Source organism: Carcharhinus amblyrhynchos, chromosome 10 (assembly GCF_965287045.1).
Source record: "Carcharhinus amblyrhynchos chromosome 10, sCarAmb.v2.hapA, whole genome shotgun sequence".
Taxonomy (NCBI): Eukaryota; Metazoa; Chordata; class Chondrichthyes; order Carcharhiniformes; family Carcharhinidae; genus Carcharhinus; species Carcharhinus amblyrhynchos.
Genome location: NC_137333.1, coordinates 44841985 through 44867694, shown reverse-complemented (window position 1 = coordinate 44867694; position 25710 = coordinate 44841985). Strand labels below are relative to the sequence as shown.

Genomic DNA, 25710 nt, shown 5'->3' with positions numbered 1-25710 from the left:
GGACACTACCCTGAAGGATAGTGTCTCACACACACACACACACACACACACACACACACACACACACACACACACACACACACACACACACACACACACACACACCCATCCATCCACCCGGCAATTCCCATTGACTTCAGTTTTGCTAGTGGTCCTTGATGCCATGCTCGGTCAAATGCTGTCTTGATGTCGAGGACAGTCGCTCTGACTTCACCTCTGGTATTCAGGTCTTTTGTCTGGCATTCAGACCTTTGATTCCAAAGCCTAAACTGTTAATATAGATTGTGAACAGCAATGATCCCAGCATTGACTCATGTGGAAAACCACTTTTAGCCTTCTGCTCTAGATAATTATCCTTAATGCTGCACCCTGCTTTTTCTCGAGGTCAGCTATCTATAAATTCTTCTACATGATGTCTGAAGTTGCTGTTCTTCAAGTCCTGGTGACCGGTCCACCTTTAGCCCCAAGAGTTTCTCAAATACTCTATTCCTTGCGATTGGGATTATTGTTACTGTGTTATAGTTATCATGTTATTTGAAATCATCCCTTCTGATAACTTAGGGATATTTGCAATGGTTTCCATGGTGAAGACAGATGCAAAAAAGTTATTTAGCGTATTCACTATATCTTTGTTTGCTGTTACCAATTCACCCACCTCATTCAGTAGGTGGTATGGTAGCATTGTGTTTAGCACTTTTGTGTCTCAGTGCTATGGACTTGGGTTTGATTTCTGCTTGGGTCACTGTCTGTAAGGAGTTTCCACATTCTCCCCGTGCCTGCGTGGGTTTCCTCTGAGTGGCCTTGAGGTCAGCTATCTATAAATTCTTCTACATGATGTCTGAAATTGCTGTCAAGTCCTGGTGACCTGTCCACCTTTAGCCCCATGAGTTTCTCAAATACTCTATCCCTTGTGATTGGGATTATTGCTATTGTGTTATAGTTACCATGTTATTTAAAATCATCCCATCTAATAACTTAGGGATACTTGCAGTGGTTTCTATGGTGAAGACAGATGCAAAAAAGTTATTTAGCATGCCCACTATATCTTTGTTTGCTGTTATCAATTCACCCATTCATTCAGTAGGTGGCATGGTGGCATTGTGTTTAGCACTTTTGTCTCACAGCGCTATGGACTTGGGTTTGATTTCCTCTTGGGTCACTGTCTGTTAGGTGTTTGCACATTCTCCCCGTGCAAGGTTTTCTCTCAAAATTCATCTTTTTCCTTCTTATGAACTTTTTATTCTTTTGTTATTGGATCCTAAAATCTTCCCAGTCGTCTGGTCTACCATTATCCCTTGTCACTTTGTACATCCTACTGTTCATGTTAACAGTTTCCTTGACATCCTGTGGTAATCGTGGATTTTGCCTCATTCTCATGGAATCCCTCTTTTTGATTGAGAGCATTTTGGATCCACCTGTTTAAATATCTCCTCCTGCTCATCTACTGACCTGTATCTTGGCTTGTTTACCAGTTCACCTTGGACAATTCCTCCCTCATACCATTATAATTACCCTTATTTAAGCTGAAGACACTGGTTCTGGACCTACGGCATTCATCCTCAAACAGTGGAATTCTGTCATATTGTGGTCGCTACCCCCTAGGGGTCCTTAACCACTGAATCCCTAAAAAGCAATCTCTGATACATTCCACAGATTCTTTGATGCTACCCTTGCCAGTTATTTTGTCCAATTAAAATCTCCCATGATAATTCTATTTCACTTTGACCATGCCTTTTGATATTTCCATACTTATGCTCTGACTTTTTGAGGGGTCACATTCTCAGGGTCTATAGACCACTCTCATCCATGACTTCCTTCCCCTGCTGTTCGTGATTTCAACCCAAGCCAATTCTATATCATTATCCACTGTGTTTATATCACGACACAGCACTGCACTCAAACCTTCCTTGGTTAACAATGCTACCCCATCTCCTTTCCCCCTTTGTACTGTTCTTTTGAAATGTTGGGTACTTAACATTGAGTACCCAGTCCAGGTCATTCTGCAACCATGTTTATGTAATAGCTAATACATCATACTCATGTTGCAACCTTTGTTATCAACTCATCTATCCTGTAGAAAATGCTTTGTGCTTTTGGAAAAGGTACATTTAGCTTTGATTTTTTACAGTTGCTTACAACTCTGGGTGTGCTCTGTGCATATTTTTGTTTACATTTCCTGCCCAGCCCTGTCACACTCTGACAGTCAAGGTCCCCCTCACTATCCTATGCCACTGCTCTCTCATAGACGCCTTTTTGTTTACACTTTTTGTTCTTGGAACACCACCCCCCCCCCGCCCCCCCCCCCCCCCCCCCCCCCCCAGGGTTCTTGTATGAGTTCTTGCAAAAATATGTTTATATAATCTATCCCTACCTATAGTTTTCTATTGACACTGAGACTGATTACTAACCTACACTCGTACCTTTAACTTTGACTTCCCAATTTTCCAAGCAACTGAAACCTCATCCCCACTCTTTAGTTTAAAGCCCCCTCTACTTCCCCAGTTATATGATCTGTAGGAACATTGGTCCCAGCATGGTTTGGACTTAGGTCATCCGAAAGGTCCAACCCCCAATTTCCCAGTACAATGACCACAAACTGATAACCACCTCTCCCACACCAGTCTTTGAGCCACGCATTCATCTCTCTAATTTTATAAACTCTTTGCCAATTTGCATGTGGTTCAGGTAATAATCATACATAAGAACATAACAAATAGAAGCAGGAGTAGGCCATCTAGCCCTTCAAGCCTGTCCCACTATTCAATAAGATCATGGCTGATCTGAAGTGGATCAGTTCCACTTTCCCGCCTGCTCCCCATTACCCTTAATTCCCTCGTCTATCAGAAATCTATTAATTTGTGAGCTAAATATATTGCACGAGTTAGCCTCCTCCACTTCAATGGGCAGAGAATTCCAGAGATTCACCACCCTTTGAGTGAAGAAGTTCTTCTTCAACTCTGTTCTAAACTGCACCCCCCTTATTTTGAGGCTGTGCCTTCTAGTTCTGGTTTCCTTTCTAAGTGGAAAGAATTTCTCTACCTCTACCCTATCTAGCCCCTTCATTGTCTTGTAAGTCTCTGTAAGATCCCCCTTCAGCCTTCTAAACTTCGAGTACAGGCCCAGTCTATTTAATCTCTCCTCATAAGCTAACCCCCTCATCTCTGGTATCAGGCTGGTGAACCTTCTCTGTACTCCCTCCAAGGCCAATATATTCTTTTGCAAATAAGGGGACCAGAACTGCACACAGTACTCCAGTTGCGACCTCTCCAGTGCCTTGTACAGTTGCAGCAAGACCTCCCTGCTTTTATATTCTATCCCCCTTGCGATAAAGGCCAACATTCCATTTGCCGCCTTGATCACCTGCAGACTGAGTTTTTGCGACTTGTGCACAAGGACCCCCCGGCCCCTCTGCACAGTAGCATGCTGCAACTTTTCACCATTTAAATAATATTCCTTCCTACTATTATTTCTACCAAAGTGGATAACCTCACATTTGCTAACGTTATACTCCATCTGCCAGGTTCTCGCCCACTCATTCAGCCTATCCAGATCTCACTGCAGACTTTCCATGTCCTCCACGCAATTCGTTTTTCCACTCATCTTCGTGTCATTAGCAAATTTTGTTACCCTGCGCTCAGCCCCCTCCTCCAGATCGTCTATGTATATGGTAAACACTTGAGGCCCCAGCACCGATCCCTTCGGCATGCCACTAGTCACCAACTGCCAACCAGAAAAGCACTCGTTGGTTCCAACTCTCTGCTTCCTGTTAGATAGCCAATCCTCAATCCATGCTAACACTTTACCCCCAACTCCGTGTACCCTAACCTTCTGCAGCAACCTTTTGTGAGGCACCTTATCGATCGCCTGCTGGAAATCTAAAAACCACCACGTCTGCACTAGTCACATCTTCATAAAAATCCAGTAAATTCGTTAAACACGACTCCCCCTCACGAATCTCTGCTGCGTCTGTTCAATCGAACCGTTCTTTCCTAGGTGTCCTGCTATTTCTTCTTTAATGATGGATTCTAGCATTTTTCCAACTATGGACGTTAAGCTAACCGGCCTGTAGTTACCTGCCTTTTGTCTGCTACCTGTTTTAAACAGTGGCGTTTAAAAGTTTAAAAAAAAAGTTAAAAACAGTTGCTGTTTTCCAATCCGCCAGCACTTCCCCAGAGTCCAGTGAATTTTGATAATTAATCGAGAATTCTGTTCTTTCATTCAATGTCTAACTCCTCAAATTGATTACACAAAAAGTCTTTCCTTGCTCTACCTGTGTCAATGGTGCCTCCATGGACCGTGGCCATTGCATCTCTCTCTCTCTCTCTCTCTCTCTCTCTCTCTCTCTCTCTCTCTCTCTCTCTCTCTCCTTCTTCTTCTTCTCCTCCTCCTCCTCCTCCTCCTCCTCCTCCTCCTCCTCCTCCTCCTCCTCCTCATCCTCATCCTCATCCTCAGCAGATGTTCTGAACCCTGGCACCAGACAGGCAACACAATCTTCAAGACCTTTGATCCCGGCTACAAAGAAATATTTTTGGGACTGGTAGGAAGTGATAGTGAGGTACGGCAAGGGTAGTGCTTAGGCCACAGCTATTCACAATATATGTCAATGATTTGGATGTAATATTTCAAAGTTTGATGATGACATAGAGCTAGATGGGAATGAGTGGCGAGGAGGATGTCAAGAGGCTTCCAGGAAATTTAAAAAAGGTGAGGGGGCAAATACATGATAGAGGCAGGATAATGTGGATAAGTGTGAAGCTATCTACTTCAGCAGGCAAAACAAAATGGCAGAGTATTATATAAATGGTGATGGATTTGTCATGCTGATGTTCAAAAGGACCTAGGTGTCCTGATAGACCGGTCATGGAATGCAGCAAGCAGTTAGGCAGGCAAATGGCATGATGGCCCTAATTTCAAGAGGATTTGAGTTCAGGAACAAGGATGTCTTACTGCAGCTGGAGCCTATCCCCCTATCTATACTACTACGTTTCTCTTCTCTCCCGTCACTTGAATGGCTCCCTGAAACACGGTGCTGTGGTCAGTTTGCTCATCCTTCCTATATTCATAAGAACATAAGAACATAAGAACATAAGAAATAGGAGCAGGAGTAGGCCATCTAGCCCTTCGAGCCTGCCCCGCCATTCAATAAGATCATGGCTGATCTGTCGTGGCTCAGTTCCACTTTCCCGCCCTCTCCCCATAACCCTTAATCCCCTCTCTTATCAAGAACCCATCAACCCGCTTCTTAAAAATATTTAGCGAGGCAGCCTCTGCCACTTCAACGGGCAGAGAATTCCAGAGATTCACCACCCTTTGAGTGAAGAAGTTCCTCCTCAACTCCGTTCTAAACCGCCTCCCCTTTATCTTGAGGCTGTGCCCCCTAGTCCTACTGTCTTTTCTGAGCGGGAAGAGTCTCTCCACCTCTATCCTATCCATCCCATTCATCATCTTATACGTCTCAATGAGATCTCCCCTCATTCTTCTAAACTCTAACGAGTACAAGCCTAGTTTATTCAGCCTCTCCTCATAGCTCAATCCCCTCAACTCCGGTATCAGCCTAGTAAACCTCCTCTGCACTCCCTCCAGGGCCAAAATATCCTTGCGCAGGTGCGGCGCCCAAAACTGCACACAGTACTCCAGCTGCGGCCTCACCAATGCCCTATACAGCTGCAGCAAGACCTCCCTACTTTTATATTCAATCCCCCTCGCTATGAAGGCCAGCATCCCATTCGCCTTCCTGACCACCTGCTGCACCTGCAAGCTGGGTTTTTGCGACTCATGCACAAGGACCCCGAGGTCCCTCTGCACCGTCGCCTGCTGCAGTTTTTCGCCACGTAAGTAATAGTCCTTCCTACCATTCTTCCTACCAAAGTGGACCACCTCACACTTGCCAACATTAAATTCCATTTGCCATTTCCTGGCCCATTCGCCCAGCCTATCTAGATCCTTCTGCAGACTCTCCACACCCTCCGCACAATTTGCCTTTCCCCCAATCTTGGTGTCATCAGCAAATTTCGACACCCTGCACTCGGTTCCCTCCTCCAGATCATCTATATAAATGGTAAATAGCTGAGGCCCCAGCACCGACCCCTGGGGCACCCCACTAGTCACCAACCGCCAATCCGAATAGCACCCATTGACCCCCACTCTCTGCCTCCTATTTGACAACCAATCCTCTATCCACGCTAACACCCTACCCCCAACTCCATGTCCCCTGACCTTCTGCAATAACCTTTTGTGAGGTACCTTGTCAAACGCCTTCTGAAAATCCAGAAAGACCACATCCACCGGCTCTCCTCTATCCACTGCCCTAGACACATCCTCATAGAACTCCAGTAAATTTGTCAGACACGACTTCCCTTTAATGAAACCGTGTTGCGTCTGCCCTATCAAGCAATTCCCTTCAAGATGCCTCGCAATTTCCTCCTTAATGACGGATTCCAACATTTTACCTACCACAGACGTTAAACTAACCGGCCTATAATTCCCCGCCTTTTGCCTGGCACCCTTCTTAAACAACGGCGTAACATTAGCCGTTTTCCAATCTTCCGGCACTTCCCCGGAATCCAGCGACGTCTGGAAAATAACCACCAAGGCATCCACTATAACCTCCGCCATTTCTTTCAGAACCCTCGGATGCATTCCATCCGGTCCTGGGGACTTGTCCACAATCAGCCCCTCCAGTCTGTCGAGCACCACCTCTCTAGTAACAGTAATGTCATTAAGACCCTCCAGTCCTACCACCTTTCCATTGCTAACACCCGGCAAATTATTCACATCCTCCTCCGTGAAGACAGAAACAAAAAAGTTATTCAATACCTTAGTCATATCCCCATCCCCTACCACTAGCTCCCCTTTCTCATCCTCTAAAGGACCAACGTTCGCCCTAGCCAGCCTCTTCCTTTTTATATATTTATAAAAACTCTTGCTATCCTTTTTTATATTAAGCGCTAGCCCAGCTTCATAGCTTCTCCTACCCTCCTTTATCAACTTCTTTGTCAATCTTTGTTGACATTTAAACCTTTCCCAATCCTCTTCTCGCCCACTACTCTTAGCTACTCTAAATTCCTCCGCTTTTAATTTAACACTTTCCTTCACCTCCTTTGTTATCCACGGCTTATTACCTCTCCTCCTACTGTCCTTTTTGACCATCGGAATAAATTTCTGCTGAGCACCAAGAAAGATCTCCTTAAAGATCCTCCACTGCTCCTCAGCAGACCTACCTTCCAACGCGCTCCCCCAGTCCACATTCGCCAATTCTTCTCTCATCCTACCATACTCCCCTCTATTCAAACAAAGGACGCGTGTCCGGGAACCCACTTTCTCCTCCTCCATCTGCAACAGAAACTCCACCATGCAATGATCACTCTCTCCAAGAGGATCCTTCACCGCAAGGTCCCTAATTCTACCCGCCTCATTACATAGCACCAGATCCAAGATAGCTCGCTCCCTCGTCGGCTCCAACACACACTGTTCAAGGAAATTATCCCGGCAGCATTCCAAGAACTCCTCCTCGAGCCCACCTCGTCCAACATGGGTCGACCAATCAATATGCAGATTGAAATCTCCCATAACTACTGCTGTCCCATTCCTGCACGTCGCACTTATTTGCGCGTTAACAGCCCGCCCCACCTCCAGATCATTATTCGGGGGCCTATAGACGACACCCACCAGCGTCTTCCTCCCTTTGCTGTTCCTAATCTCCACCCACAACGATTCCACTTTCTGCTCTTTGGCTCCGATATCATCCCTTGCTACCACCTTGATACTATCCTTAATCAGCAGAGCTACGCCACCCCCTCTTTCCTCCTGCCTATCCTTCCTAAACACTTGATAGCCCTGTACATTCATCTCCCAGTCCCTGTCACCTTGCAGCCACGTCTCTGTAATGGCCACCAGATCGTATCCATTTGTGTCGATCTGCGCCACCAGCTCATCCACTTTATTCCGAATGCTTCGTGCATTCAGATAAAGCGCTTTCATCCCAGCCTTCACCTGGACCCTATTTGCCGTAACGCCACCAATTGGGACATCCTCGGCCTCTTCCCTTACCTGTACCCTATCCTTAACTTTAGACCTCGTAGCGTCACCTACCCTCGCACCCTCCCCCCCCCTAATTAGTTTAAAGCCCTGTCTACAGTCCTCTTTACTCGATTCGCCAACACTCTGGTCCCAGCACGGTTCAGACCCACCCCATCCCGCCCGAACAAGTCCCACCTACCCCAATACTGGTGCCAATGCCCCATAAATTCGAACCCATTCCTCCCACACCAATCCCTGAGCCACCCATTCACTTCCTTTATCCTGTCAACCCTACGCCCGTCTGCACTCAGTTCAGGCAGTAGCCCAGAGACGACCACCTTGTCGGTTCTACTTTTTAATTCCATTCCCAGCTTTTCATACTCCCTCCCCAGATCCTCAGTCCGCACTTTGCCTACGTCGCCGGCACCCACATGTACTACAACGACCGGGTTCTCACCCTCCCACTCCAGATTCCTCTGCAGCCCAGCTGCGACATCCTGTACCTGAGCACCAGGCAGACAACACACCCTTCTGTGCACTTTGTCATTGTGACAAAGGGCAGTGTCAATACCCTTCACCCCACTATCCCCAATCACTACTACGTTCCTTTTCCCCTTCTCTTTGCCTATGTCCTGCTGCATCACTGTACCGTGTGCAGTTTGCTCACCAACCTCACCTGCCTCGTCCTCTTCCAGACTGGAAGCAAGAACCTCAAACCTGTTATGCAGATTAAGAGGCTGAGGCCTCCGCTCCTCACCCTCCTTCCTCCTCCCAGCAGCCCCCTTTTGTCCCTGACCCTTAGATTTAGCCAGTCTAGCAGGGGTGGATGTCACTTGCACCCCATTGACAATGGCACCCTCTCTCCCCCTGATGAGCCTCAGTGTCTGTAGCTCAGAGGCCAGCTCATCCACCTTGAGCTGGAGCTCCTCCAGCAACCTGCACTTACTACAGACATGGTCACTGGGAAGGACCCTGGGGTCCACCAGTTCCCACATCATACAGAAACCACACATCACATGCATTCCCCACTCTCGTTCAGATGAAGGGACCTCTTAAAAGGTGAGTTCAAAAGATCCTCCACATCCTGATGACCCATGTGCCAAGCTATGTTCCTCCACCTACCTGCATTGGTTTGTCATGTCCCATGATGCCAAAATATGGACTTCCACCATGCCCAGGACCGCTCATGTTACCTGAGCTAAGGTATGGTATTTCCATGCCCAACCACCCTATACTTCATAGAACCATTTAACCCAAAATGACAATATGATTAAAACAAATCTTTTAAAAAAAACCATTCACTCATTAATTAAAGAAAGTACAACACCAGCTGCAGTAAGACATCCTTGTTCCTGCAATCAAATCCTCTTGAAATTAGGGCCATCATACCGTTTGCCTGCCAAACTGATTGCTGCATCCACAAGCTTACTTTCGGTGACTGGTATACCAAGGCACCTAAGTCCATTTGGACATCAGCATTTCCCAATCCATCACCATTTATTATAATACTCTGCCATTTTGTTTTTCCTGCTGAAGTGGATAGGTTCACACTTATCCACATTATCCTGCCTCTATCATGTATTTGCCCCCTCATCTTTTCTAAATTTCCTGGAAGCCTCTTGACATCCCCCTCACCATTCATTCCCATCTAGTTCTGTGTCATCAGCAAACTTTGAAATATTACATCCAAATCATTGATATATATTGTGGATAGCTGTGGCTCAAGCATTGACCCTTGCCGTACCTCACTATCACCTCTCAGCACTCCCAAAAATATTCATTTAACACTACTGTCCGTTTCCTGTCTGCTGACTGATTCTCAATCCACGCCAATATGTTACCCCTAACCAACTGTGTTTTAAGTTTGCACATTAACCTTTTAGGTGGGGTTTTATCAAAAGCTTTTTGAATATCCAAATATACCACATCCGCTGATTCTCTCTTCTCTATTCTGCTATTTACATCTTTGAAAAATGCCAGTAGGTTTATCAAATGTGATTTCTCTTTCATAAATCCACGTTGATTTTTTCATTTCTGTTGATATTTCCTGAGTGTTCTGTTGTCACATCCTTTATAATAGGCTCTAGCATTTTCCTGATGTTAGGATAAAAGGTCTGTAATTCTTTTTTCTCCTTTTTTTAAAATAGTGCAGTTTTTTTTCCACCCTCCGATCTGCGTCTTTTTAACAGATGCTGCTAGACCTGTTGCTTATTTTCAGCACTTTGTTTTTCATTCAGATTTATAACATGCATAGTAATTTGCTTTTATTAAACCACTTCATGTCAGGTTTTTATAATTGTGCTGTATGTGCCTACAGTCATGCTAATTGAAAATTGTCCAGGTATGAATTAATATACTTTGATCTTTAGCTTCTGTCAATAATCTTCTTTCATAGGGACTTGAATATTTGTTCTTTTTGCCTTCTTTCCATGCAAACTAAAAAAAATGCTTGCATAGGAAAAAGTAATTTCAATCAAAAAAGAGAATTTGTATAGATACTTAATGTTAACAGCAGATTAGGATATTTGCAAGGAGATATTTTCGAACTATACACTGTCCCTGGGAAATTGCTTTAGTTACTTGTAACCACTTTGCTGTGATATATTGTGACTTTAGAATAGGATTTTTCATAGAACTTGTCATCCATATAATGTTATGTGATATAATACATATTTTACAAGATTGCTTCAAAAGAATAATGTTCGTTTTGCAAAACACCCCCTTCAAGATTTTTGTTTTTCTCAAAGTGTGAATTGCATATTATTTATGTTATTAGTATTGGGAGCAGCATTTTTCCAGGCACTAATAGTAGGGTTGTGAATCGTAGGAAATTTGTTCTTGGTCTTAAGAATGAAGATTAATAATTCAGCCATGGTTGTAGGAAACCAAGCAGAAATATCGTTCGGCTGTTTTTAAAAAAAGTGCTTTTTGCATTTTCACTGAACAATTTTGTTGCTTTGGTTATAAAGGATTGCGGAGGGGTGGAGTAGGGAAGTGGTTTGGCATAAACACACTGAGTTGAGGTGACAATCTCATTAAATTGCTGAGCAGACTCAAATGGTCTACTCTTGCTCCTATTTCTGGAGTTCGCTCGTGTTAGAGTGCTTTTAAATGGAGGACTGTTTTACTGGTTTGAGCATTTGGAGGCAGCAGCTCGTGTTGAAACCTCCAGGATTATGTCCTATCAGAGTTGACAACTCTATTTTACTGTGAAGTGTGGAAATGCATGTTCACAGATTTTTATTAAGCAATATCAAGGGATTATTTTTCAAAAGCAGGTAATTGGAATTGAGATGTGGATCAGTATAATTTAGTTGAATGATGGAATAGGCTTGGAAGGCTGCTCCTGTTTTGAAGTTTTATTGTTGTACTGAGCTCTAAGTATTGATGGAAATTAAATGTACAGTTAAAACACCACTTTTTCACACTGCATAAACACAATGAAATGACTTTATAAGAAATACATAGCTTGTATTTATGGAACATGAACAATATTAGTAATTTTGAAATCTAGGTACCTTCGATTCAAAATTAGTCTCAGACTTTATTGTAATACAGTACTTCTTGTTTTGCTCATACTGTTAGCAAAAATGGTATATGTACATTTAGCACCTGACTGCTGTCCTGCTAAGATTCTGAAGTGGGATGTGTGGTGGTTTTGCTACCACATGTCAGTCTTCTGTTAAAATAAACACTATATGTCCTTCATAAATGCACAAAATAAATGTAGTGTTTGCCCTTTTCAGTCTAAGTACCTTGTCAATGGTATGACAAGTCTTAAAATACTGCTAAACAAATTCTGCCATTGAAAATTATTGTTACGTATGTGGAGTCTCATTGCTTTAACTTTTGTTTTGGAAATTAAAATTTTTTAAAATGTTCTCTTTGTCTCTTTTATGCTTGTCTGTTAATGCAGTCCTTCCTTTCCTTCCTTCCCTAATCACTATCCACCTCACTGATTTAACTCACCCACCTATGCACCTCATCCACTTAACCATTCACTCAGCTTAATTACCCACCTTAGCTGTTCCTGAATTACCCACTTAACCACCTCACTCACTCATTTACCCAACTTGCTCACTTCACTCACCTATCCCTCTACCCACTCACCCTTTTATTCACTAAACCACTTCCCTCAGCACCCACTTAACTATTTACCCACTTCTCCCATCTGAAAAGCAGAAAAAAAATCCACCTTTTTCTTCTCCTTTCCCCAAGGTGTTGCAGCTTTCTGGAATACAGTTCCACAAGTGCAGGCAGTCCTCTACAATTTTCCAAGTGGCTATTATTCATAAGCAAATTTAGATAGTGGTCATTATAATTATTGAACTGCTCAGGGCAACATTGCTGAACTTTGTCCTGTTCTTGCATAATGTTCACATGTCTACTTTGCAAGAGAGCTGATTGTCTTGCAGTTAGGAGCAGGAATGGTGGCTGATGTGTCATTTGTAATTCCTTCATTTGATCAATCCAAATGGAAACTGAAGCAAATTGAAACACTGCAGCAAGTTCAGTTGTGAATGGCACAGTGGTTAGTTAGCACTGCTGCCTCACAACTCCAGGGACTAGGGTTCGATTCCCAGCTTGGGTCACTGTCTGTTTGAAGTCTGCATGTTCTCCCCATGTCTGCGTGGGTTTCCTCTGGGTGTTCTGGTTTCCTCCCACAGTTCGAAAAACATGCTGCTTAGGTTGGTCAGCCATGCTAAATTCTCTTGTGTACCCGAACAAGTGCTAGAGTGTGGCGACTAGGGAATTTTCACAGTAACTTCATTTCAGTGCTAATTTAAGCCTACTTGTAACACTAATGAATAAACTTCAAAACTTATCTTATCATTTATTCCCTCACCCACTTGCCCACCCCACTCAACTACTTGGTTGCTCACTAACCCACTGTGCCCACAAACCCACCATGTCATCTTACCCCGTGTGCCCACTTAGCCACTCACCCACTTACGTACCTACTCATCTGTACACACATCCACTTGTCAGTTCACTAACATCCAACTGGGCCTTTAAACTTAACACACAGCAACTTGTGCCATATAAAGGGCACGTGTTCTGCCTTCCGTGACTCACTTTGAAGCTTCCTGAAGGAAGCACTGCTGTTCATTTCAGTGAAAGCTGTGAGCAGAAGGTCTCAGAGGGAATGCTCTGTAGCTTTGAGTCAGGGGGACTTAGGGGTGCCGTGGCAATCTGACCATTTTTGCCGCTGCTTGGAAGATTCAAGCCATCCTGCACCAAATAAACTGGACTTCAGCAATTAAAGTATCCCACCTCTCTCGAATGACCTTCGTAATAGGAATGATGTCAAATAGAAATTACTGACAATTGACACACCATTTAATAATCATGAAAATGAAGCACTCAATACAGCAAAAGATTACTTGCACACTGCTTTTCATCTTACTATTTTACCAGTAAATGTATAAATGTTTTTAATTACACATGTATACACCATGGAAATATAAACGTACTGTGAAAAGAAACTCCCCAGGAAGAGAACATAATAGAGGCAGAATGCAAACTCTGTCCTAATTCATTATAGCCATCACAGTAAAAAAAAAGGCAAAGTGAAGGATATATCAACAGCATGCAAGTAACCTAATGCTAATTTGCATTAGTATTTCCTGAAGAGCAGTTAAACTTTGTGACCTGAAGAGTCAAAACATCACTTTTATAACAGAATAATTCTTAGCGAAGTACATGCCTGTAAGATTCTAGTCCTTAGAGAAAAATGCATTACTTGACAGAGTAATAAACAAGGTGTATAGAAATTCTTAAGTTTTATTTACAAACGTGATTGGACGCTACTATTCACTGGCTGTTTTTGAATTGTTTACTTTTAAGATTATCAATTTGTTGAAATTTTACCACCAGATTAGGCTAAATCTGATATTTCTATGTTTGCTTTACAGATTTGTCTGCAGCTGTTCAGAGGTTTTCGCAGTCATTGCAGGATTTTCAGTTTGAGTGCATTGGTGATGCAGAGACTGATGATGAAATTAATATTGGTAAGTACTGAACAATTAAAAAACTTGCTATTCACAATTAGTACTTCTGTATTTTTGTATGCGCTAATCAGTTTTATCCCCAAATATTTTTCACTGTTCAAACTTAAAAGATCATTGATTATAGTGAAATATAAAAAGATGGATCATTTTGGTCAATTTAACTAGCCCCAAAGATGTTGGCCTGTAACATCTGAGCTCTGGGGCATTGCATTTAGAAGTACTTCTAAATGCAGTGTATCTCTGAAGTACTTCGGAGATGCACTGGGGAAACCCTGAGGTATGGATTGCATGACAATTGCTCAGGAAATTCAAACTTCCTTTGGGCTTTTGTCCTGCACAGGGAACCATCTGATAATGAGATTTAAAATGCAAACTTCAAATGGTCTGACTGCCATACAGCAATAGTTACCCAGGAAAATTTAGAAGGATGAAAACCATTTCTAAAAACCATTTCTAGCTTCAGGGTAAATACAGAGCACTAATCTACCCCCACCACCACACTACTGCTTAGCGCTACATCCTTGCACCACCCCTCCTTCACACGCATATGGACTTCCCCCATGTCTCACTGTTACTACCTTCTGCTACACCCATCCCTGACCTTGATTTGCTGGCTTGATTTCCACCCCCCACCCCCAAGATTTGGATTGGCCTGACCTGACTTTCAGCCCTTGACTGCCATCATGGCCTGATGCTCCTGCCACCCACCCTAGCCTGACCCAGCTAGTGTTGTGAAAAAGGGAGTGTTACCTTTAGTCAGTTGCCCTTGACATTAGAGAACCAATTGCATTGGAGTGATCTCACCCAGTTGAGTCAGAAAGATGGAGATAGAAGCAGTTTCATTTTCAGATGAGAAACTAGGATCAAAGTGGCATTCCAAATCAATTGTCACTCCACAGGAAGTTATGAACCATTATCTTACAACTGGAAGGCAGAAAAAAATTCCACCCTTTTCCTCCCCTTTCCCCAAGATACTGTGTCTTTCTGGAATACCATTCCACAAATGCAGGCAGCCCGCTACAATTTTTCAAGTGGCCATTGTTCATAAGCAAGTTTAGATAGTGGTCATTATAATTATTGAACTACTAATGACAGCATTGCTGAACGTTGTTCACGTGTCTACTTTGCAACAGAGTTGACTGTCTTGCAGTTAGGAGAAGAAATAGTAGCTAATTTGACATTTGTAATTCCTTCATTTGATCAATCCAAATGGAAGCTGAAGCAAATTGAAACATTGCAATGAGTTCATTTGCATCATGAAATTCGTTGAATATTATCTGGCTTATGTGACTTCTTAACATTTTGTTAGAAAAAGAAGAAAGATATTTTGAAGGCATTAGCCACGACCTGTACCAGGCATGGTGCGGATGGAAAATTGCAGCCAATGTCTTGAAAATATCATTTTTTTTTGCCAGATTTACTGGTTGCATCATGCCTGGCGCAGTTTGTGTTGGGACGGCATGCGATCGGAGAATCTTGGGTGAGGGGTCTAGCGTGTTTAGTGCTGGCCTGTTGCACTTCTCCCAACCACCAGGAATCAGATTAGCAAATTCCAATAAGCATTTAAAAATGCCTAGTCTGTTTGAGGCTGGATTTTCCCTGCTCCCAGGACTCACCAAACCTTGGGCACGGCAGGAATCTAGCAAGAATCACGACCAGTCTTCCCAAATGGAGACGAGATGCGAGGATCATGTGGGGGGGGGAGGTTGGGGACATGGCTAGGCAGTGCTCATTTGGCAATGCCAACTGGTATCATGGCAGTGCCAGGTGGGCACTGCTGGGGATGGCACCGCAGGGTGTCAAGAGGATGGGACCTGATGGGGTGGGGCTTGAAGGTGGTGGGACATGAAAGGGGAGCATAACACCTCATCATCCTCATCATGCTCGCAGTCCCCCACAAGGCTGTGCTCGCAGTCCCCCACAAGGCTGTGCTCGCAGTCCCCCAGTGTACTCCTTGTTCATCTGTGACTGGTCAAATTCCCTTCCAACTCAATTTTCAAGTTTACTGGCGACACCACTCCAGTGCGTTGGATCTCAAACAATGACGTGAAAGAGTACAGGAATGGGATAGAGAATCTGGTGAACTGGTGCGACGGCAATAAATATCAGCAAAATGAAGGAGATTGTCATCGACTTTGGGAAGTGTAGTGGAGAGCATGCCCGTCTACATCAATGGGGACGAAGTAGAAATGGTCAAGAACTTTGAGTTTTTAGGTGTCCAGATCACCAACTACCTGTCCTAGTTGCCCCATGCCTACGATATAGTTATGAAAGGCCGCCAACTCCTCTACTTCCTCAGAACACTAAGGAAATTTGGCATGTTAACTATGACTGTCATCAACTTTTACAGATGCGCCATAGAAATCATTCATTCTGGTTGTATCATGGCTTGGTACGGCACCTGCTATGCCCAATACCGCAAAAAGCTACAAAAGGTCAGGAATGTAGCCCATTCCATCACACAAACCAGCCTCCCACCCATTGACTCTGTTTACACTTCTCGCTGCCTCGGCAAAGCAGCTAGCATAGTTAAGGACCCCACTCGCCCAGACATTTTCTCTTCCACCTCCTTCTGTCAGGAAAAAGATACAAAAGTCTGAGGTTACGTACCAACCAACTCAAAAACAGCTTCTTCCCTGTTGCCATCAGACTTTTGAATGGACCTATCTTGCATTAAGTTGATCTTTCTCTACACCCTAGCTATAACTATAACACTACATTCTGCACACTCTTGTTTCCTTCTGTACGAATGGTATGTTTTGTCTGTACAGCACGCAAGAAACAATATTTTTCACTGTATACCAATACATGTGACAATGAATCAAATCAAGTAAAGTGGAACCCATTGGGAGGGCTGATATGTTGAGCTAGGTGGGGAAACATTCCTTTAATGAGGTAAGGAGTGGTCCTGATGTCCATTGGGGAAGGGAGAGGGGGGGATCTAAAAACGGCGCCTAGTCTCTGTGAAGCCAGGCTTGCCAGCCTGTTGAGGCCCTGCCCCTTTCAGAACCAATGCAAAATTCGCCACCTCCCAAAAAAATGACACGTGGGGAAAATTGCGACTTGTTGGCGTGAATTGCATCTGTTTTCTCACCGAAAATGACAGTTAGTACAATCAATTTTTGGACACTAAGGGAATTGAGTTTGAAGATAGAAATGGGAAGGTGGATTTGAGCAGAAAAATCACCCATTATCTTTTTGAATAGAGCAGAAACATAGCCTAGACTTGCTCCTGTTTCTTATGTTTTCCAAGTAGTAATATGTATTAAATATGTAATTGCTGCACAAAAGTGTAAGGAAAAATTAGATAAAGATAAACAGATAACAAAGTTTGGCCAGAGAAATGAATCTCAAAGAAGTGTGTGGTGCAGAGTCAGACGGTTTTTGGGAAGGAAATCAAGAGCATGGTGTCAAGACAGCAGACAACACAGCTGCAAAGGAGGAGTGAAACCCAGGAGGCCAGAATCATAGGAATGAAATGTTTGGGTGGGAGACTGTATAGTGTTGTTGGAAGCTGCAAAAATAGAAGGGGATGTTCTGGAGAAATTTAATGCGTCAGTGACGATTCCAGAATATCATTCAATTAAAAATGAATTTGATGTATTTGACTACAACAAATCAATTACCTTGTCACGTAACTCTGAATGCAGCAGAAGTGATACAAAAATGAAAAAGAAAATCACTGGCTTGAGATTCACTTCCTGTTTATATACCTGGTTGAAAGAGGCTTATTAAAATATTTAAATTGAAGTCCTATAATTATTATGGAACTGCAATATTGTAATTATGTACTGATAAATGTACCATACATGCTCTGCCATCAGATCCCATCATTGAGCAGCCTAAACTGCTATTCACTGACGAACAGCATGGGAATAATTTCTCCCAATCTGCTCTGTCCAGCCCCTCATGATTTTGAACACCCCTATCAAATCAAATCTCCCTTTGGCCTTTGGATCTCCAAGGAAAACCTCTCCAATCTATACTCTTAACTGAAGTTTCACATCACAGAAATATACAAATTCTTCTGCTCTTGCCTTACCTTAAGAATCATGCTCGTTATTTTATATTGCTTGTACATGTTCTTCCCATCAAAATCTATCACCTCAGTTCTTTGCCCCAGTATTTGTGCCAGTGGCCCATGAATCACAAAAGGCTAGCATGCAGGTACAGCAAATAATTTGGAAAGCTAATAGATTGTTATAGTTTATCGCGAGGGGAATTGATTACAAAAGTGGGAAGGTTATCTTTCAGTTGTCAGGGCATTGGTGAGCCCACATCTGGAGTATTATGAGCAGTATTCTTCTTATATAGAAAGATGTAAATGCATTAGAAGCAGTTCAGAAAAGGTTGAATATTAGGAATGGGTGGCTTATCTTTTGAGAAAGTTTGGAGAAGTTGTGTTTGTAACCAGTAGAGTTTAGAAGAGTAAGAGGCAACTTGATCAAGGCCTTAAAGATCCTGAGGGGTATTGGCAAGGTGGAAGTGCAATTCATGTTTCGTCCTGTTGGAGAATATAGAACTAGGGGTTGCCCTTTAAAAATAAGGAGTCACTTATTTAAGGCAATGATGAGAATTTTTTCTGTCTAGAGTCTTTGGAACTCCTCAAAAGTGGAAGCAGAGTCTTCGAATATTTTTAAGACAGAGCTAGATAGATTTTTGATTAACAAGGAAGTGAAAGGTTATTGGGGATAGGCAGGAATGAAGAGTTGAATGTACATTCAGATCAGCCATGATCTTCTTGAATGGCAGAGCAAGCTTGGGAGGCTGAGTGGCCTAATCATGCTCCTGATTTGTTTGTTTGAAATGAAATCCATGTTCCCCACACCATATTTCAGCCATGCATTCAGCCTACAAATCTGTTTATCCCAAGCCAACTGAAGTGTGGCTTCTTTTAATTTGGACCCTAGTTCCTCAAACACTATGAGCTAAACACTATTTTTAGTCCTACAAATGTCATTGGTCAACGATGACTGCATCCTCCCAATCTCACCCCAATTTCTTCCCTAACCACAAGATGATATCTGGCTCTAGACAGGCAATACAACCTTTGGAACTCCTGGTTGTGGCTGCAGAGAAAGGTAGTTATTCCCTTGATTATGCTAGCCCTATCACTGCTACATTTTGTTTTTCACCCTTCTCGTATTTCATTAGCTTTTTGAAGCATGGTTCTATGGTCAGCTTGCTCATTTCCCCTTGCTGCACATGTTCTCATCCTCACACAGATAGCAAGTAGCTCGTACCTATTGGCTAAAGACAAGAGCTGAGGTTCATTCATCATTGCATCTTGGATCCCAGTACTGCCTTGACTTTTCTAATCACATCCTTCTCACCTTAATCATTGATTAACTCTAAACTTCTGCTCAACCTTAAGGGCTTTGCTACCTCCGGAACAAAGTGTTCAGGTAACTCAGTCCCTCCCTGATGTCCCACAGTTTCTGCAGCTCAAACTCCTGCTCAACAACTGAGCTGAAGTTCTTTGAGTGACAGATATTCACTATCCAGGATTGGTGTCCAAAAACTTCCAGTATACTTCTTGGCTCCTGACTTCCACCACTGAGTAACCTGATTTATCACCGAAAATTATTTCTTACATTGAAGCTTTAATGAACCATATAATAGTTTCTTTTGGAAAAGCTAATCAATTTAATCAGTTTAATACAATCTTTTGTGTGAAGAAACTTTAAAAGAATGTCAAATAATGCCTAAGAAAATGAGTGTAATTTGAAGAGCAAAATTATACAATTTCAACCTCAAAGTATCGCCAATTTTATTGCCAGGTCCTGATCTGATGAATGGAATCTTAGAACAGCATACAAAAGTCTGCGGAAACCATGTGTAATGGTTTTGGCTGTAATTCACTTATTAAAATTTAATGATCTTATGCACTGGTTTGGCTAACTCCATTTGGATTGTGTCGATATTACACATGCAGAAACCAGTGGACACACTCCCCCAATGTATATGTTTACAATAGGTTAGGCTAATGGATCACTTACATTATTGTTTGACAAAGAAAATACCTTGATATTACACTTTTGAGAGAGAGAAAAATCACAATAGCCAGAAAATATTGAATTGTGACTTTCAAAATGAAATTCACAAAAAGGTGTCAAGGTTTAATGATCCAGTGATGTGAAGTGTTATTAATAAAAGCTCATGTATATGTTTTTTAAAATGTGTAAAAGCTAATATTTGAAATAAATAATGCTTGAAATCTGTTTAAGCAACTGGATTTCATCAGAAGAAATGATTCTAAAGCAGTGGAAGTTACATTAAAACTGATGGCAGATCGGAAATACCAAAGCAAATACCAAAAACCCAGTTGTTATAACTGAAATACTTCCACAAATTTCTATGCCTACTGCCTCAGAAGAAAAGTCCACCAAAAAGCCTCGACAAAAAAAACACAGGAGGAGGGGTCTGATTGTTGAAGATCTTTCCTAAAGCATACCAAAGCAGTTTGGTATAATTTAAAATAACTTGCAGCTAATGTTTGCTGTTCTGAACATGTTTACTGTTTGACCACTTAACTGTTATGTCTGTTACCAGGTCTAATAGAGAAAAGACAGATCTTGAGGATAAAGAGATCTTGAATAGGATAAGCCCAGAAGTCTGATTTAAGAGCTGGAATCCACATAATTTCTCTGTCTATTCCTTAGTAATAATACTGATTGCTTTGGGAAACTGTTCATCAATGCTATTAGAATTAAAGTTTGTGATTAGCCTTCACTCTACCATGTGACTTGTCTGTACTATGCTGTGAACATGCAGAGATTAGATTGGATTGCTCTTGTTCTTGATTGCAGATGTTCTGATTCACAATTACCCACACCCGGATATTTTGCTTTCCACCTCAATCTAACACCTTCCACATTTATCTTTTCAAATACTCAAGAACTGCTACCAGGCCAGTCACTGCAGGATCATGAGAAAGGACAAGATATGTACCAGATCTGATTTAAGAAGCACCTTCACTGGATCTGACACTTGCAGCCAACAACTCTGATACTGTAACTCCCACATACCTGAGAGGGTAGTGTAGAGTTGAGATCTGCACAACTGAAGTGTGCATGTGTGCTCATGTGCAGGAAACAACATAGTCGCCAGTAAGGTCACAGATGAGTCTTGCTGCTGGAGACTTCAGCGAGAACTTAAAAATGGCAGTGTACAGGAAAACTCTGATGAGGATGCACAGTAAGATGTTTGTGGCATTGGCAGGTCTATCAGGCAATCTGTTGTCACCTTTAAGAATTTTAAGAGTTTAGCACTGGGCATTAACCGAGCTTGGTATCCATTCTTTCCAGTATAGAAGTCATCTAAAACCTGAGGTATAAGAACATAAGAACATAAGAAATAGGAGCAGGAGTGGGCCATCTGGCCCTTCGAGCCTGCCCCGCCATTCAATAAGATCAGGGCTGATCTGTCGTGGCTCAGTTCCACATTCCCGCCCTCTCCCCATAACCCTTAATCCCCTCTCTTATCAAAAACCCATCAACCCTCTTCTTAAAAATATATGGCGAGGTAACCTCCACCACTTCAACAGGCAGAGAATTCCAGAGATTCACCACCCTTTGAGTGAAGAAGTTCTTCCTCAACTCCGTTCTAAACCGCCCCCCCCCCCTTTATCTTGAGGCTGTGCCCCCTAGTCCTACTGTCCTTTCTGAGCGGGAAGAGTCTCTCCACCTCTATCCTATCCATCCCATTCATCATCTTATACGTCTCAATGAGATCTCCCCTCATTCTTCTAAACTCTAACGAGTACAAGCCTAGTTTATTCAGCCTCTCCTCATAGCTCAACCCCCTCAACTCGGCATCAGCCTAGTAAACCTCCTCTGCACTCCCTCCAAGGCCAAAATATCCTTGCGTAAGTATGGCGCCCAAAACTGCACACAGTACTCCAGCTGCGGCCTCACCAATGCCCTATACAGCCGCAGCAAGTCCTCCCTACTTTTATATTCAATCCCCCTCGCTATGAAGGCCAACATCCCATTCGCCTTCCTGACCACCTGCTGCACCTGCAAGCTGGGTTTTTGCGACTCATGCACAAGGACCCCGAGGTCCCTCTGCACCGCCGCCTGCTGCAGTTTTTCTCCACGTAAGTAATAATCCTTACTACCATTATTCCTACCAAAGTGGACCACCTCGCACTTGCCAACATTAAATTCCATTTGCCAGTTCCTGGCCCATTCGCCCAGCCTATCTAGATCCTTCTGCAGACTCTCCACACCCTCCGCACAATTTGCCATTCCACCAATCTTGGTGTCATCAGCAAATTTCGACACCCTAAACTTGGTTCCCTCCTCCAGATCATCTATATAAATGGTAAATAGCTGAGGCCCCAGCACCGAACCCTGAGGCACTCCACTAGTCACCAACCGCCAATCCGAATAGCACCCATTGACCCCCACTCTCTGCCTCCTATTTGACAACCAATCCTCTATCCACGCTAACACCCTACCCCCAACTCCATGTCCCCTGACCTTCTGCAATAACCTCTTGTGAGGTACCTTGTCAAACGCCTTCTGAAAATCAAGACAGACCACATCCACCGGCTCTCCTCTATCCACCGCCCTCGACACATCCTCATAGAACTCCAGTAAATTTGTCAGACACGACCTCCCCTTAACGAAACCGTGCTGCGTCTGCTCTATCAAACAATTCCCTTAAGATGCCTCGCTATTTCCTCCTTGATGACGGATTCTAACATTTTACCTACAACAGACGTTAAACTAACCGGCCTATAGTTCCCCGCCTTTTGCCTGGCACCCTTCTGAAACAACGGCGTAACATTAGCCGCTTTCCAATCTTCCGGCACTTCCCCGGAATCCAGCGACGTCTGGAAAATAACCACCAAGGCATCCACTATCACCTCCGCCATTTCTTTCAGAACCCTTGGATGCATTCCATCCGGTCCTGGGGACTTGTCCACAATCAGCACCCCCCCCACCCCCAGTCTGTTGAGCACCACCTCTCTAGTAACAGTAATGTCATCGAGACCCTCCAGTCCTACCACCATTCCATCTCTAACACCCGGCAAATTATTCACGTCCTTCTCCGAGTATGTAGGTAATAAGAGTTGAGAAAACGTTTCAGTCAATCTTCCTTTGGAGTAATGTGATACTAACTGTTAGGGTGTCAGATTGGAAACCCCAATGTATATTAAGAAGCCAGACTGGAACCCAATCAGGTTTTTTTGGCATAAATGTGAGAAAAGGATGCTTCACCTCAGGGGTGATTCCATTGACAATTAAGGAATCAAAACGAGCTTTATCCATAACACAGTTTAAATATGCCACTAACAAAATGAAACCGTTTAACTCTGAACCATTGACCAATCTTTAAATACAAAAAGAAACAAACTGTTAAATTCTAACTTATTTTTGTTTAGTTCCAATTAAGCAATACTTCTCTATAGACTTAAACTCTGCTTGATAAATAGTTAACAAGTTCAGGTATACTTACTTTGACTTAGAATAACAACTTTGGTACTTCCGGAGAGATTTTGTAGGTGGGGGGGGACAGCTTGTAGATTTTTACCTTTAAACAGCCTTCTCTAGCAGCTGAACTCAGAAAGCTGTTTTTCTCAGCTATAAATCTAGTTCCTCCCATTTCTAGTATCACATGATGATATGACCAAATATACCTAACTCACCTTTCCAGTGCTTTAATTAAAACATCCAAGGATCCTTTTCTTTGGCAAACAAATGCTCATTAAGCTTTCTGCTAAATAAACACATAGTAAAATGAATAATTATCCTGCTCTGCAGCATCTGCTGTATTCCTGCCAGACAAACTACCTCTTTGTAACAAAATATTGAATCTTAAAGCAGCCCCTCCACAAACAAAATACATTCGTAGCACAGAGTCATCACACAGCACAAGGAAAGCAGCTGATAGGTGTGTAGCCAGTGAGTCTACTTAGTTAAGTCAAAAACAAAGAATGACTAAATGATTAATAAGGAGCAAAGAAAAGGACCTAGGTTCGATTACTGGCTTAGGTCATTGTCTGTGTGGAGTTTGCACATTCTTCCCATGTCTGCGTGGGTTTCCTTTGGGTGCTTCGGTTTCTTCCCACACTCCAAAGATGTGCAGGTTAGGTGGATGGACTGTGATAAATTGTCCCTAAATGTCCTGGGATGTGTAGGTTAGAGGGATTAGTGGGATAAATATGTGGTATTATGGGATAGGGCCTAGGTGGGATTGTTGTTAGTGTAGACTCGATGGGTCGAATGGCCTCCTTCTCCCTGTAGGGTTTCTATGATGATTTCTAAATAGAGTAAGAGAAAGCTAGCTAGAAATATACAGGCAAATAGTAGGAGTTTATATTTTTGTTCTAATAGAAAGTGAGTCCGAGGTATTAAGGAGATGAACAGGTATTTTGCATTGATCTTCACTATGTAGGATATAAGTAACATCCTAGAAATGGCTATAAATCAGGAATTGAAAAGGAGGGAGGAACTCAAGATTGCAAGCACCAAAGATGTGGTACTTCGTAAGTTGTTCAAACTGATAGTGATAGTGATGGATTTAATACTAGGGTCTCAAAAGAAATGACTGGTGAGATAGTTGATGCATTGATTTTAATTTTCCAAAGTTCACTACATTTGGGGAAGGTTCCATTAGATTGGAAAATAGTTAATATAATCTCATTCAAAAAGTGAAGGAGGCAGAAAGCGGGGAATCAAAGGCCAATTAGCTTAACATCCATCATCAGGAAAATGGTAGAACTGTTGTTGAAGATGTTATTACAGAACACTTGGATAAATTCAAGGTAATCAGGCAGAGCCAACATGGTCCTGTAAAAGAGAAATCCTGTTTAACCAATTATTGAATTTCTTTGAAGAATTAATGAGTGTTGTGAATAAAGAGGAATTGATGGATGTACTGTACTTAGATTTTTGGTTTGCATTTGATAAGGTGCCTTGTCAAAGGCTATTGCAGGGAAAAAAAGGTCACGATATAGGGGGTAACATATTGGCATGGATAGAAGATTGGCTAGTTAATAGGAAGCAGAGAGTTGGCATAAATGGGTCTTTTTATGGTTGGCAAGATGTGATGACTGGTGTCACAGGACTCAGTGCTGGAGCATAACTTTTTACAATTTATATAAATAATTTGGATGAACAGACTGATGGTAGGCATGCTAAATTTGCTGATGACACAACGATAGGTAGGAAAGAGTTGTGAAGAGGGCATAAGGAGGTTACAAAAAGATTAAGATTGGTTAGGTGAGTGTGCAGAGATCTGCAAATTGGAGTATAATATGGGGAAATGTGAGGTTTTCTATTTTGGCAGGAAAATGAAAAGAAAAGCATGTTAACTAAATTTTGAAAGATAGCACAGCTCTGTGATGTAGGCGGGTCTGAATGTGCTCATGCATGAATCACAAAGGTATGCAAGTAATTAGCAAAATATATTATAATTAATTGCAAGCAGAATACAAAGGGAGATTATGCTTTGGTTATATAGGGTATTGAAATGACCGCATCTGGCGTATGATATAAAGCATTGGCCTCCTTATTTAAAGAATGATGCAAACGCATTGGAAGCAATTCAGAGAAGCTTTACAAGATTAATATTTGGCATAGGCGGTTGCTTCATTTGGGAAGGCTGGACAGGCTAGGTTTAAATCTGCTGGTGTTTAGAAGATTAAGAGGCTACTTTATTGAAAAGTACA

General features: G+C 42.6%; 1 protein-coding gene across 2 annotated transcripts in view; it reads left to right on the top strand.

The window, feature by feature from the left end:
* The window catches only part of arhgap42a (Rho GTPase activating protein 42a), a 314844-nt gene that overhangs the window by 91470 nt on the left and 197664 nt on the right, over positions 1-25710 (top strand). For both annotated transcript variants that reach the window (XM_080196954.1, XM_080196952.1), the window contains exon 2: positions 13935-14030. In XM_080196954.1, coding sequence (XP_080053080.1) covers positions 13935-14030 — 96 coding nt within the window. The remainder of the gene's footprint in view (positions 1-13934; positions 14031-25710) is intronic.